This window comes from Pantherophis guttatus, chromosome 3, assembly GCF_059756535.1.
Source record: "Pantherophis guttatus breed Tessera chromosome 3, ASM5975653v1, whole genome shotgun sequence".
NCBI lineage: Eukaryota > Metazoa > Chordata > Lepidosauria > Squamata > Colubridae > Pantherophis > Pantherophis guttatus.
In genome coordinates this window covers 175,748,251-175,763,799 of record NC_142065.1, presented here as the reverse complement: position 1 = coordinate 175,763,799, position 15,549 = coordinate 175,748,251, and the positions used below count along the sequence as shown (strand labels likewise).

The 15,549-nt window shown below is 36.2% G+C and overlaps 1 protein-coding gene across 1 annotated transcript; it reads left to right on the top strand.

Moving 5' to 3' along the window:
* The first annotated feature begins 4,817 nt into the window (after positions 1 to 4,817).
* Positions 4,818 to 13,508, top strand: CYP7A1 (cytochrome P450 family 7 subfamily A member 1). The gene is made up of 6 exons (XM_034429825.3): positions 4,818 to 4,944; positions 5,708 to 5,948; positions 7,168 to 7,781; positions 9,649 to 9,779; positions 10,050 to 10,225; positions 12,564 to 13,508. The coding sequence occupies exons 1-6, from the start codon at positions 4,865 to 4,867 to the stop codon at positions 12,858 to 12,860; spliced, it is 1,539 nt and encodes a 512-aa protein (XP_034285716.2). The 5' UTR covers positions 4,818 to 4,864; the 3' UTR covers positions 12,861 to 13,508.
* The last annotated feature ends 2,041 nt before the right edge of the window (positions 13,509 to 15,549 follow it).

The following is a 15,549-nucleotide window of genomic DNA, read 5'->3' as shown; positions in this document are numbered from 1 at the left end:
CGAAGTTAAGAATACATTTAGAACAAATACAATTTGTTCCAATATTTTGCTAGACCAATTCTAGAATATAGCTCATCTGTCTGGAACCTACACTGCATATCGGACATAAATATAATTGAGTGTGTCCAGAAATATTTCACAAGAAGAGTCCTCCACTCCTCTGCTCGCAACAAAATACCTTATGCCACCAGACTTGAAATTCTAGGCTTAGAAAACTTAGAACTACATGGGCTTTAGTATGACCTAAGCGTGGCTCATAAAATTATCTGCTACAATGTCCTACCTGTCAATGACTACTTCAGCTTCAACCACAACAATACACGAGCACAGAATAGATACAAACTTAAAGTGAACCGCTCCAAACTCCGATTGCAGAAAATATGACTTCAGCAACAGAGTGGTCAGTGCCTGGAATGTACTACCTGACTCTGTGGTTTCATCCCTAAACCCCCCAAATTTTAACCTAAGCCTGTCTACTGTTGACCTCACCCCATTCCTAAGAAGTCTGTAAGGGGTGTGCATAAGAGCACTAGCGTGCCTACCATCCCTATCCTAATGTTCCCTTTATTTGTATTCATTTTATGTATTAAATTCATATATATTATCTAATACGTTCAATTCAATACATTCAATTATATATATTATCTAATACGTACCTGACAAATAAATAAATAAAATATTGCCTTTCTTGCTTCCTATTCTGTTGGGCCATTGGGTAGTGAGTGGTTGGTTCTGATTCTAGTTGTATTGGTTCTCTTAAGTAAAGCCATTGGTTAAAGTCTCTGCCTTTTCTGTTCTCCTCCTTTCTGAATGACAAGAAAGCACCTGCCAATTTCAGAACCACAGCTGATCCATGGAGTGGATGACTTGCCCAATAAAGTAAGAGAACCTCTCCCACTTTATCTACTCCTACTCCTAGCTACCAGACAGCTCCTCCCATACTCACACCCAGTGGTGAAATCTACTTTTCTTTACTACCGATTCTGTGGACGTGACTTGGTGGGCATGGTGTGGCTTGGTGGGATTGGCAGGAGAAGGATACTGCAAAATCCCCATTCCCACCCCACTCTGGGGCCAGCCAAAGGTGGCACTTGTCGGTTCTCTGAACTACTCAAAATTTCCACTACCGGTTCTCCAGAACCTGTCAGAACCTGCTGGATTTCACCCCTGCTCACACCCCCGATTGGCAATCTGGGCATGCTTGTTTTGACTGTCAGGTCTCTAACATTAGTTTTCTCCAGCTGTTGATCAATTATTGACTGGGAGTGCAGGGAATTGCCAATATAGTAGCACCCAGCTGCAGTACCTTATGCTCTTTTTTCCAGGAAGAGAAAATGGCAGTAGAGGAGAATGTCTGTATCAGCCACAAGAAACCAAGCGTTGCTGGGCTGCCCTAGTACAAAAGGGCATCAGATATGATCCTTTAAATGCTGCCATGAATGGCTTGTGGGGAAACTGTTTTAAAATATAAAGAATTAAGTTAAACAACTTAAGCCTGTCTCAATCATGATCTGGATGTGAAATGAAAATAACATTATGTCAGACATGTTCATGACATACATTCATGTGGGAAAATGTCCATCTGGGTTCAGTTCCAAGTGGGAAGAAAGACACTGGAAACATGGAAACTGCTTGGAAAGATGGTTTAATGGTGAACAGGACCACATGGTTTTGAGGTCCTGGACAAAAAGAGCATATGGGTGTGTGTGTGTGTGAGAGAGAGAGAGAGAGAGGGAGGGAGGGAGGGAGGGAGGGAGGGAGGGAGGGAGAGAGAGAGAGAGATTGATTTATACTCTCTCTTGGGCCCTGCCTTGGAGCTTCCTGTTCCTGTGTAAGAAATGTATTCTGATTGTTTGTTAGACTCCCATGGGGCCATGCAGGGGTAACTTTGTAGTGTCTTGACTCCCAAGCTTGATTGAATCTTTCTGGGTGATATAATCTCCCAGATGCCATGTGGTGAGTTGCTAGATGGGTAGAGGGCTAATCCTATCATGTCCTGAGGGCCATGTCTTTTGTGTTGTAGATAAGCTGGCCCAGCCTTTCTGGGGCTATTAGCAAAGGTGGGGGCTGTTTTCCCAGAGTATGTGTCAGCCTCCGCCTTTACTGCTTTGGCTGCCATAGTAATGGGAGGGGGGACAGCTAGGTAGCATGGGGGGGAAACATGCTGGAGGAATCTGGAGAAATTGAAAGCGATAGTTAAACCACCGGACTGTATCTTTGAAGCTGCTGTCAGGTCAACGGTCGTGGCATTCTTGATTGATGACGCTGCCAGACGTGTGCTTCCACCTGAGCCCTGGAAGACCTTTGGATTGGATAATTTACGGTGGACAGTGGGAGGGGATGTTTTCTATATGCAATTTTCGCGTCTATTGCCTTAGATTCTGCTTTCCTTTGGTTGCGTTCACTTCATTTTCTAGTAAAAGTACCTTTCTCTATAAACAATGGAGTTTGGGTCATTCTTTCCTGGACTTTGAAGGAAGCACACCTGACATTATGTTTCTCCTTTTCTCAACCAGAGAGATATAATATTCTGTTTTTTAAATATTTCCTAGAATATTTCATTTTTCTAGGAGAGGGATGGGTGCTAACTTCCTACACTAGAAATAAGCAGTTTGACTTAATATCATTGACTCTCATATATCAAAGTGAGTAAATAGGATTTTAGCTGTAGCAACAGCTATGTACATATGTTTTGTTTCTACAGGGCACTAGATAATTAGTGCTATAGTCATTTCAGGCTGCATCTTTGAGTTTATTCTCCTGAATGTGGTACAAGATACGTAAAACAAACTTGACCAAGAATCCAGATACGCCATAGAAAAAAGAACTTGCAAGAAACAAACTATAAATGCCTTTGTTGCTGGAGCAGCTGTGCTGCCGGCCATCTGACTTGATTTTCAGTCTGCTACAATGCATAAATATATGAGTTATATGGAAGAGTCAGTCCCCAACCATATCAAATCTATGTGAAGCCCACTAAGTCTTCTGAGGGGAGGGGTGGCAGCAGTGGTGGGATTCAAGTAATTCAACAACTGGTTCTCTGCCCTAATGATTTCTTCCAACACCAGTTTGGTAAACTGCTCAGAAAGTTAACAACCGGTTCTCCCGAAATGGTGCGAACTGGCTGAATCCCACCATTGGGTGGCAGGCACCTAATTCAGAATTCTCATCCATGATTGGTTTCTCTATAACTTTCTATAACTTTACAATTCTCTATAAGTCAACAATAATGCAAAACCTGTAGTGGTCCTAAACTCCATCCTACCTGGCAGCCCTAAAGGAATGCCATGGCAGATGGTGAAAAATGCTTCTGAAAAGTACAAAGCCTTAAGAGTTCTGTCTCCTTTCTAGATCTCAGTATGATTCTCCTATCAAGATGACCACAATATTAGAAGAGATACATGCATCCACATTAATTCTTTAAAAAAAGCTTCAAAAGGGAAAAAGAAAAAAAATGTGTTCCAAATCCCACATTCATATAAAGATGAACACTAGATTTTCCTTCTGCATACTGTATTTCTTCATTATTTATAGTATTGCATAGAAATTTATGGCTCCCTCTAGTGGAAATTCTGAATGCTTAGGTTTTTATCATTTTATATATTTTTTAATAATTTCACATGTTAAAATACAAAATTTGTAGGATAAATAAAACGTTTGGTTTAGTCACTGTATTTTAGCCTACATCAAACAATTACATTCTAGGAATATGTGTGTGTGTGTGTGTGTATATATATATATATATATATATATATATATATATATATATATATATATATATATATATATATATATAAAAAAAAATCTTATTATTTTGGAAAGACAGGTATTAGTTAGAGAACATAATGTCCTTTTGATTTAGATAATTCATCTTCAGCTCTTTCTCTCCCTTATAAAAGAGTTATTGAAGCTATAATGAACTCAGACTGCAACTACTTTGTATGAGAGGCAATAGTGTACAAAAGATTTCTACCAACATTTATTTCCCTTGCGCTATGACTGGGGATGAAATCTAGAAAGTGAAAACAATTTTCTTTTTGCAAGACGTAGGAGTTGGAATTGGGCAGCACTTCAGATTCAAAGGCAAAAAGGCATGCGAGCATATGCCTGCAACTTCTCAGCCAAATCCATCTTTTCCTGAGATCATGCTGCAGTGGTAGAGAACAGCTGTATAATTCCATGGAAAGGTCTAGCTGCCTTAAGGAGCTGCAGGGGACTGCTAGACAATGTTCCAAGTGCCTCTTTGCCTTCAAATCAAATCTAAAGTATGGCACAATTCTAGTAACAGCCAACTAAATTCACCTGTTATCATGGGCAAAGCTAGATTCTTTTCTTTTTTTCCTCCTTAGATATATTAGACTATAACTTCCAGAATTGTCAGCCAACACAGTATGTAAGCTATAATATAACAAGTTGGAGGGCAACAGCCTAGAAAAGGCTGCCTAAGGCAAAAGTAGGTGGTGATATTCCAGATAACTTAGTGGGTGTGTGGAATATCAAATAAAGCCAAGTTTTCCATATAAAGCCAAGACTTGAACTATAAACTATACTTGATAGACAAAACACATCTGATAGACCTTTAAAATATCAGCCATTAATTTCTTTGATTACTTTGGACCTTTCCTGATAACTGATAATCAACTCAAGGTCAAATCTAAGGTGTGCAATCCAATTTTACACAAAGCTTTTGCTCCAAAGGCAAGCATAGAAATTTCGTGCAGAAATAGTTAATTAATAGCTTACACAGGTTATTTTAGTTCAGTGAAATAAATAGGTGAATCTAAGAAGTGGCCCTTTGAAATTGCCTATATCAGTCTCAGACTTGTATCATTTCCACTTTTGGAATTTATTATAGTTATCTGACATGTTGGCTTTGCTTTTGACATGGGGAGCAATGATGGTATTGTGTGGTAGTTTGTGGTATGTTCTGGGTGTAAGAAGAAGGTAAGGAAAATTACTTTCATGAACTCTGATTTTCCTCCCTTTTAATAATATTATAGATTTCTTTTTGGAAAAAAAATCTGTGTTTAACACTTTTATTAACTAATTGATACTAATTGATTGATTGTTTGCGTGCATATGTATAAGAAAGCAGAAAAGGATTCTATAATCTATTTGCAGCATAAATGTAGAAAAAATATATATGAAAGAAATAGAGATATGTATAAATAGACATTGTAATCATATATAAATAGATTATTCATATTTTATCGTGAATCAGCATTTTATTCAAAGGGTTAGATGAACTGCCCCAAAGTAAACAAAGTATGAATGATATCTTTAGCTTGGCAAATAGGTTATATTGAATTTGATTTACAATCGGTCTGAGGCATTCTAATTATTGGAGCTATATTAAGCTTCTAGACTGGCTTCAAATCAGTGAGTTCTCATCAATTCTCTACTACCTCCTCAATAGATTTATTACTCAGGGGAGAGCAAAGTCTTCCTAGTAATGGTGAAAGTACCAAGTTATAAATAGTGTTTGCACAGCAAACGTCAAGGCAAAACCGTAATTAATGAAGGTTCTTTCTCCCAGCTTGTGGGTTGGTTTCTGAACATTTCGTTACCAGGCTAGGTAACATCTTCAGTGGAGTTTAGGGGATCCCATCCTACACCCGAGCCACAAATATTCACCACTATTGCAAACCTTAATTTATATTGTAAATTTACACTCTATGTAAATATGAATATATATTCCTTTCTTTAGACGTCAAGGGGAGCCACCTTTGGAGAATGGAATGCTTCCATATCTTGGCTGTGCTTTAGAGTTTGGGGTCAATCCTCTCAAATTCCTCAGGGAACGACAAAAGAAGCATGGTCCCACTTTCACATGCCAATTGGCTGGAAAATATGTCCATTTCCTCACAGATCCTTTCTCCTATCATGCAGTGATGCAACAAGGAAGAAACCTGGACTGGAAAAAATTCCATTTTGCAGCTTCAGCAAAGGTAGCATTAAAAAAAAATAACTATAGTAAGAAAGTACTTTTTCTGTTGAAAGTAGGCAGGGTAAAGGGCTCAGTTTAAAAACTATGCCACCAAATACCGATTGGTGTGGGGTTTGGGGTTGTTAGCACAAAATAAGGATGCTGTCCCAATATTCTTCAGATTCAAACTTTTAAATCCAATGGGGTGAAACCAAATTTCACATTAAATTTACCTATTGCTTTGTCTTACTTAGAGTTCAGTAATTCAAATTGCCTCTACTTCTTCTACAACCTAAAATAATCTTCCTTAATGTATATCGAGATTGATTTTGATTAATTAATGCCAGCATACTTAAGATGAATTGCGGGAATACAGATGAATTTATTGTACACTTCCTATGCACTCATTGGGACTAACTTCCAGTTATACCTAGAAATTTCATTTTAAATTATTTATTTTCAAAAGACATAACAATAGCAGAGAAAGCAAGAATATAAATGTAGGATTCTAACTTAGTATCAGTTTAGTGATTGGTCTGACTGATTCAAGGTATAATTTTGTGCTTTCTTGCCTGATAATACTTGCCCTTAGGCTGGTATCAGCGTGATTTATATCTTTCAAATAAAGACACCAGTTCAGTGTCAAATTTTATCTCCCCACCTCTGTAATTTAGACTACTGTTGGAAAACAGAAATGTAAATGCTGCATTTCTCAGAATACATACAGTAACAACAAATTATTTGTAGTATAAATTTTCTGCCATAGAGATAATCATTATTATGATGGATTTTTAATCTGGAAGATAGGTTTTAGATAGGTTTCAGATTTAGTATTTGCTAACATTTTCTCCTCCACCATATAAAGCCAGTGATGGATGTAAATCCATTTCCTATTATAGATGAATCTCCGGAGTTTAAATGGTTACTAAATGGGAATTCTAAATGGCTGTACTCTATCACTCAGAATCCATCAGTAGGCAATAAGTTTAAGTATACCTCATTCTTATGGTTTCTCTTCCCCTTTTATAAACTATAGAAAAAATAAAGTGCTTTCAATTTCAAATGCGCATTCTTATTCAGTTAGACCGGGACATACAATACTCTAAGTAGTGCCATTAAGTTCTACCTTTAAGATGATTTGTGGTGGGTTAAATGCCATCAAAATAGAATAAGAAGAGGGAAAGGAGAATAATTTAGATAATTAATTAGTGGCAATTAATATTCTTAATATTTGGTGGCAGGCCTTTGGACACGCAAGCATTGATCCAAACGATGGATTCACTACTGAGAATATACACCATACCATCATAAGAAAATTGCAGGGTAATGCCTTAACATTTCTCAGTGAAACAATGACGGAGAACCTGCATTATGTCATGGTGGAGTCAAGTGCAGAAAAAATGAATCTCAATGACTGGGTCACTGATAAGCTTTATGAATTCTGCTATCGTGTGATGTTTGAATCTGGGTTTTTAACACTTTTTGGTACAGAATTTAATACACATCATGACAAGCTCCTTGCTTCTAGTCAACAAGCCCAGAGAGCACGTATTCTCAGTGCTCTGGAGAACTTCAAGGAATTTGACCAAATCTTCCCAGCTCTTGTAGCAGGTCTTCCAATCCATCTATTTAAAAATGCCTACAGTGCACGAGAGAAGCTAGCTAAGGCTCTGCTCCATGAGAACCTTGAAAAAAGAGAAAACATTTCTGAACTCATTTCTCTCCGTATGTACTTGAATGATACATTGTCCACCTTTGATGATATGGATAAAGCAAAGACACATCTTGCAATCCTGTGGGCATCACAAGCTAACACAATACCTGCTACATTTTGGAGTTCATTCTATCTTATTAGGTGAGTTCATACAAATAGTGGTCAACAAGAAAACTATTTCTATTTATTATGGTCAGTTTATTTACTGTTGACTAAATGGTGAGATGAGTAGTAGTTGATATGCTGGATGAATATTTTTAAATATATTAATGATATTTGTTAAACATTTTCTTCTGCCTGTCTGATTTCAGACATTATTAATAAAGCATGACTTATTAGAGGTCTATAAAGAAGGAATGGCAGAGCCAGGGCACAAGTAAAAAGAAGGATCAGCCTAGAACACGGGTGTCAAATTCACAGTGTCATATTGCTGTCACGTGACATTTCGCAACATTTTCTCCCTTCATGGAGCTGGGGTGGGCATGGCCTGCATGTGACACATCTGTCCCGCGGGCCTCCGGTTGGACACCCCTGGACTAGAATCATTACTTAGCCACAGAGAAAGTCCACAACTCCCCACCTTGATTGCCATTGACCCATTAACCTGACCATAAATTGAGAAGATTCCTGTACATAGGCTTTTAGCAATAAATCAGTTAAATTGGACTTTCACATGTGGACTTGGTCTTTTGCACCTGTACTGCTGTAGGTTATTACTTTGTAAAACACTATTTATATGTTCCATTTTTGCTACAAAGCTTAGGACAACCTTTTACAAACCAATATTACCTAACAACTTCAAATCAGAACTCTTACAAAGCTTATGCTGGACAGAAATTCAGGATTTGTTATCCTAGGATAATCTGCATTTACCGATTCCATGATGGCCAGGAATCTTTTAGAGAACATTTCTGAAGATAAGGAATCTCATGAAACCAATATTACAAATGTAAGACCATTAAAATAAATTCAAAAAAAGGCCATTTATATTTGCTCAGAGTTAGATTGTGTAAATACCCTGTAACAAATGCTTGCAGCATCCTAATTTGGCAATAACATTTAAGAACATTGATGAGATTATTCTGATGATACATGTCCCATATCGATTCGTTTACCATTAATCTGACCTCCATAAGAGTTAATTGACCTATGTATTCAGGAGAAAAGATGAAACTACATCATATCGCCATAGAAATTTGATGCCAACAAGATTGGTAGTTGTCTATCATCAGCAGAAATACTAGCTCTGTAGGATCAGACATGATTCTGAACCACAAAGTGGGAATCATGGTCCATGTTTGGCCCTTAATGCTTGGAACATTAGCTTTAGGCTTCACAATTGCATTAGGGACACATCTTGGAGAACTGAACTAAATCCTAATAAACTTGATTGAATGATTTAATATGCCTTAAGGGTTGTAAAAAAGGCCGAACTGAATACCGTAAAATAATTGTGCAACTTGTATAGGCATAATTGCTGCAGAAATATAAATTTAGTTCTGTTAAAGTTACAACATGCCAATTTCCAAGTTCTGATGCTTGAGTCTCCAGTACTTAGGATGTTATAACTTCTCAATTGTTTCCTTTTTGGAGTATATGAAGTTAAAAACAAACTTTCAGAATACATTTTGATAGTGGGGTACTAAGACTGAGAAGTAAAATGAAAAGCAGTAAAGCTGATCATAGAGAGGATGTAGACAGAACATTTCCATAGGCAAACTGAGCCATGCAACCACATTTCAGAGCTGAGTCAAGACAGAAATGCTGTCAATGGCCATGCTTTCTGTCTTGGTTTTTTAAAGATATGATTATCAAGGCAAGGCCTGCCTGAAACTTATCACAATCTGGAACTGTTTCTGAGGATAGTGTACAATGACTGTAATAATGCATTTTTATTACTGTTCATTGTATGGCTTAGAATGTCTAGAATCACCTCAGCAAGATGGACAACACAGATGATTAATAATAAACATTTGTATTGTGATTTCACTATGTCTTTTTCTTTCAGGAATCCCACTGCAATGAAAGCAGCTACAAAAGAGGCAGAACGAGTTCTAAAAGATGCTGGCAAAAAGATCTGTTCAAGCAGGAAACCCATTTGCTTGAATCAAAAACAGCTAGATGACATGCCTATATTAGGTACGCTTGGTTAACTTTTGCTGAAATATATGAACTCCCATCTGCTAGAATTTAAAAACCACTAATTATCAGAACAAATCAGCTGGATAATAGTCTTAGTCCTGCTCTAATGATGAAATATAGTATACTTGGCTGGAACAACAGTTCATGCATTGGTTTTGGTTTTTCATTTTTACTGGATCAGATTACTTTTGACTTTATTATCGGTACAGTAACACAGCTGTTTATTTTACATTTAGATGAAAGTTCATTCCTATTCTCTTTACACAGAGAGCATTATAAAAGAAGCACTAAGACTCTCCAGTGCATCCATGACAGTCCGAGTTGCAAAGAAAGATTTCATTTTGCAATTGGGCAGCGATTCCCACAATATCCGCAAAGACGACATCATAGCTGTTTATCCCCAGCTGTTGCATCTTGATCCTGAAATTTATCCTGATCCACTGGTGAGTTTTCCAACAAAACAGTTTGCCTGACTACGAATAGGAAGAAATTATTCTATATTATAAAACAATTTGGGTTCTGGTCAGTGAATTCTCCCACAGGTAAGAACTTAATACTGAATAATATCAGTATTTGTTCAGGCTCCATCTTTGCCTCACTATTACCAATAATTAGGTGGATTAATAATTTTCCTTCATAATGATATAATTAATCAGTTTAAATATCATCCTAATAATTATTTCAGTTTTAGCTTCCTAAGACATTATGTTTTACCGATGTTGATAAATTACTGGGAAAGAAATAGACTGAGGTTATTAAGTAAACCGTGATCATAGGTAGAAAGAGTTAATATACAGCACACTACTCTGGATCTAGCAAGAAATAAGGCATAAATGCTAGAATTAGATGCCAAATAATCTGTTTTGCTGATAATTTTATTGAAGTGTACAATACAAAGATAAATACAAATACAAACGAACAATATAAACAGTAAAGAAAAAAGTGCGAAGAGATAGAAGAAAAAAAGAAATCTTCATATATTCTTTCACATCATTTGAAGTATCTCATAGGAAATATTCTTTCAAGTCCACGTAGCCCCTTACTTTTCCAAAATTAACATTGTAGTCCCCTTTTTGCTGTTTTCCAAAAGTTTTTTGTTCTTCTTTTTAATCCTTAAATTTAAATAAAACTTTATTAATCCAGGGCACAAGGGAACTCCTGGCATGATAAATCTTGTATTCAGAAGATTATTAATAACCAAACATATCATTAGCAGATAACTTCCTAGAATAGTTAAGAAAGGTAGTAGGCAAATCCAGGGTGCTTTTGAAGGTGCTAAACCATGGCTTAAGTATGATGATTTTCCACAGATTTCCATAATTCTCAAACCTGCTGGAGATTACTATGTTACTATCTCTTCATGGGGAGCTTGTGGATAAAGCAAACCTGTGGGTAATCCTAGCCCTCTCCTTGATCTGGAAAGGAGTTCCAAAGAGCCAATCCATTCACAGGCTTCTTTTTTTGTCATATCTGGCAGTTTTATTCTTATGGATCCACCTTCAATCTGCCACTATTGCCCAGAAGTTCATAATTTTGAGAAAGTTAAAATTAAATGATAACAATGCAAATAGAATAGAATAGAATAGAATAGAATAGAATAGAATAGAATAGAATAGAATAGAATAGAATAGAATAGAATAGAATAGAATAGAATAGAATTCTTTATTGGCCAAGTGTGATTGGACACACAAGGAATTTGTCTTTGGTGCATATGCTCTCAGTGTACATAAAATAAATACATTCATCAAGAATGATAAGATACAGCACTTAGGGATAATCATAGGATACTAAATAAGCAATCAAATCATACTAGTAAACTAAATAAAACAATATAAATCGTAAAGATACAAGCAACAAGGTTATAGTCATAAGTGGCAGGAGATAGCTAATAGGAAGAATGAGAAGAATAATAGTAATACAGTCTTATTAAATAGTTTGACAGTGTTGTGGGAATTAGTTGTTTAGCAGAGTGATGGCATTCGGGAAAATGTATATGTATACATATATGGAGAGAGAGGGGAACAGAAAGAGTCAGACAGAGTGTGTTTGGTGTGGTGGAAAATGTGCTGGCCTAGAAGCTAGGAGATTGTTAATTCTTTTCCCACCTTAAGCAAAAAAACTAGCTGGGTGATTTTGGACCATTCACACTCCCTCAACCTAACCCACCTCATATAGTTAATTGTTGTTGGGAAAATAGGAGGAAGAAGGAGTGTTAATGTAGATTTGCCACCTTGAGCTATTGATAAAAATTATAAAGGCCAGATAAAAATGTAGTAAATAAACAATAGATAGATTGAAACAGAGTGATTGTTGCTTTGGAATTCATTAATGATGAAGAGGAAAAAATTTACTCCCTAAAAAATTTCTGAAATAAGTAGAAAGCAAAGAAATAATATCTATAGACAGTGATAGCATTAGAAGTGACAAACTAAATGCAAAAGATCAAGGCTATGGCTACTCATTGGGTAAAAAAGGAAGTAGGGTTTATTGCTTATTTTTTCACTCAAAGTTTTTCCACTTCAAAATGCTGTTTTAAAGTATTAATTTGATCTGAAATTTTTACATATTTCCAACATTTTATCCAATATTTTACTTGAAAGTTGTTTAATATTCCAAAATATATCATCATATTTAATTTATCTGCTAGTAACATATTCAGCAATTGATTTCCGAATCACCAGGGAAAAGAATATCAGTTTTCATTTGCAACTTTCAAATTATCTTAAGGTTTCTGTAGAAATTGCTGAGTTAACAGATACGCTGCTTTGAATTTTGTTACAGACATTCAAATTTGATCGTTATATTGGAGAAAATGGAGAAGAAAAAACTTTCTGCCATAATGGTCGCAAATTAAAATATTATTATATGCCATTTGGAACAGGATTGGCAAAATGCCCTGGAAGATTGTTTGCTATTAATGAAATCAAGCAATTTCTGACTTTCTTGCTTTTCTATTTTGAAGTGGAGCTAATTGACAAGAATGTAAAATGCCCTTCTTTGGATCAATCGCGAGCTGGACTTGGTGTTTTGCAACCTTCAAATGATATAGATTTCAAGTACAGATTAAAACTTCCATGAATGTGAAGAGCACTATTGTGTCTTAGCATCAGTCCTCCAAAGAGGTAGAATGGTCCATCGAGTAAGGGTGTTATTGCAATATATTAGAAAAAAATGAGACAGTTTGAAGAAACTGCTATCATTGTTTTATATGGTTGTATAGTAAATATTTTTCAGTGTAAATCAGATTTCTGGACTGATTCTTGTGAGTGCTACAGAGAGTTCAGTCCACTAAATGTGTTTGTATTGGTTTTGAGACCAAATCAGAGTAAAAGGAAAAGATGAAAGAAGGGTTGACCGTCCATAACCCCAAAGCCTTCCAGATTAACGTTAGAGACAAGATTACTTCACCACATTTTGAAAGCAATAGAATAACCTTGCACCATGCTGCCTTTTACGTACTTGCAAATAAAACTTGAGAACATAAGATCATGGATTAGACCTTAGGTCACTGATAAAATGTGTACAAAACTCATCCTAATACTGGAAGAGCATGAAATACTTTTTCAGACAAGGGTGGGCCAGCTTTCCTTATGGCTTTTGTAGATCCTGATCTATAACATCATCCCAGATGAAGATATGGGTATTGTGGGTTTCTGTTTGTTTGTGTATAACTACTGAGTATAGATTTTATTTTTCTTCAATAAAATATTTTATTCATCCTGGAAAGCTTTAAGAATGATTACTTATTCTTTGGCTCAGAGAATTTTCAATGGTACATCCCGTGGTACAGAACCAACCAAAATCTGCTCAATATGTAACATCTAAAAAGATATTCAGAGGAAAATGTCAGGGGAAAAATAAGAATTCTGGGTCATGAGCAAATAGAAGGTCACTGAGTTTACTTACGGATAGACCAAAGTAACCTCACACTATTTTATTCTTTCTCTGGCACAGTCAACAACACTACGCAAGCTTCCTAATAATCAAACAGAATGCAAGCTGTGTGCTGCTATTTATTTAACCTGTAATAACCTTCAAAACAAACAGGCAAAGACTTTTTAGAATGAGTAAAGTATGAAAAGAAATAGTCAATAAGGATTCAGGCCAGCAAATGGATTCATATCACTTTTATTTAAAAAAAATATATTAGTACAGTACATAGATGTTCTCTAGTTGCCCTAGCCAAGTTCCTTTTCTTAGTCTAATAACCAGCGGTGAAACCAGCGGTTTCTTAGTCTAATAACCAGCAGTGAATTTCCATTGCTACTGGATGGGAAATGTGAGCTTGCGTGCCTCTTCTGCGCATGTGCAGAGGGTCAAAAAAGGGACGTAATGAAGTCCCGGCAGGTGGGCGGAGCTTCCTGCTGGAGGCCCTACCAGTTCGTGCAAGCCGGACAGATCCGGCTAGATTTCACCGCCGCTAATAACTGTTAAAATCAATGCAAGGAGAAATCCCATCCACATGTATCTCAGGAATTTGGGTGAATTTCAGTCTCCAGCATGCTGATTGGAGAATTCTGGGAGTTGAAATCCATGCATCTTAAAATTATCAAGTTTGAAAAACACCACATTAAATTATTTGTTTCTTTCCTCATGTTTTTTCAACAATTGTTTCTCAACTGATTTTTTTCTTCATCCACAACCAGTTAGAATTTTGTTAGTCTACCAAGCATCCTTTTAAATATTTCCACTGATTGTGACTTAATAAGTTGTTTCACTCTGTTCAAAGCAGCACATACATTCTCTTTCTAGTCGTGTTGGGAATTAATCTATCTTTAATTGTTCTTTCTCTTCTAACCATACATCTTTCATTTCCAATCTTTCATTTCTTTCTTTTTCTTCCTTGTCCACTTTTCTTCAAAAGCCCCTCTTGAAGCTGCCAAAATATGATTTGTTCCACATTCAGAACCTGTTACTATTATATGCTTCACTAATTCATAAGGAATTAAATTAACCATGCTTTATTGATTCATCACTATTTTATAAATATACATGGATAGACCGATATGTAAATCACAGATTTGAAGCAAGCAGGCATTTCTCAATGACAGTCACTATTCTCATTTGTTATTCAGTGTTCAACAGGTCAATCTCTTTCTGCCATCTCTATTATTAGTTACTGCACCATAAGTTATAAGTATCAACACATGAATTTCTACTATTATACACACTAGCAACAATCTAGGTCATCATGGATCTATAAATTGTAAGATACATATTGATTATGTATCATTAGGATTAACAATATATATAAGTATATTCTTATATAGGGGGTCTTATGTAGCCAAAATAGCACAAAGGGTATATAGCAACAATCTTGGTGAAGTCCTGAGAGTTACAGAAGCAAACATGGTTCCTAAAGCAACCCCAACGGCTAAGTGATCGTAAACACACGCCCAATTCACTTGCATAAGTTCCCATAAGAATCTTATAGATTTCCAAAATCACACAAGCTATTTTGCTAGAAAAAGGGCAGTGTTGTGATGGGCTTAATGAAGAAATGGAGAGATGCAAGGAACAAGATAGTAATTCAACAGAAGGCAAGAAAGAGATGTGTAAACTGACATTAGAAGGATTAAGGGAATAAATAGGGCATGCTTAAGAAGATGCAACTCAGAGCAGGAGATAGGATAAAATATAAGAGGAATACCCACAATAGTCATTTAAAAGCTGCATAAAAATGTGTACACTGCAGAAAGAACAAAAGCCTACATTAGAAAGAATTGCATGGAAACAGAAGTGCATTAAGAAATGTTGCTTATAAACA

Bases quoted from the DNA above. Each gene is read 5' to 3' on its own strand.
- CYP7A1 (XM_034429825.3), top strand. From the start codon at position 4,865: ATGTTGGCTTTGCTTTTGACATGGGGAGCAATGATGGTATTGTGTGGT. The intron at 9,780-10,049 runs GTACGCTTGGTT...CTCTTTACACAG, and splicing joins AGATGACATGCCTATATTAG to AGAGCATTATAAAAGAAGCA. The intron at 10,226-12,563 runs GTGAGTTTTCCA...ATTTTGTTACAG, and splicing joins AAATTTATCCTGATCCACTG to ACATTCAAATTTGATCGTTA.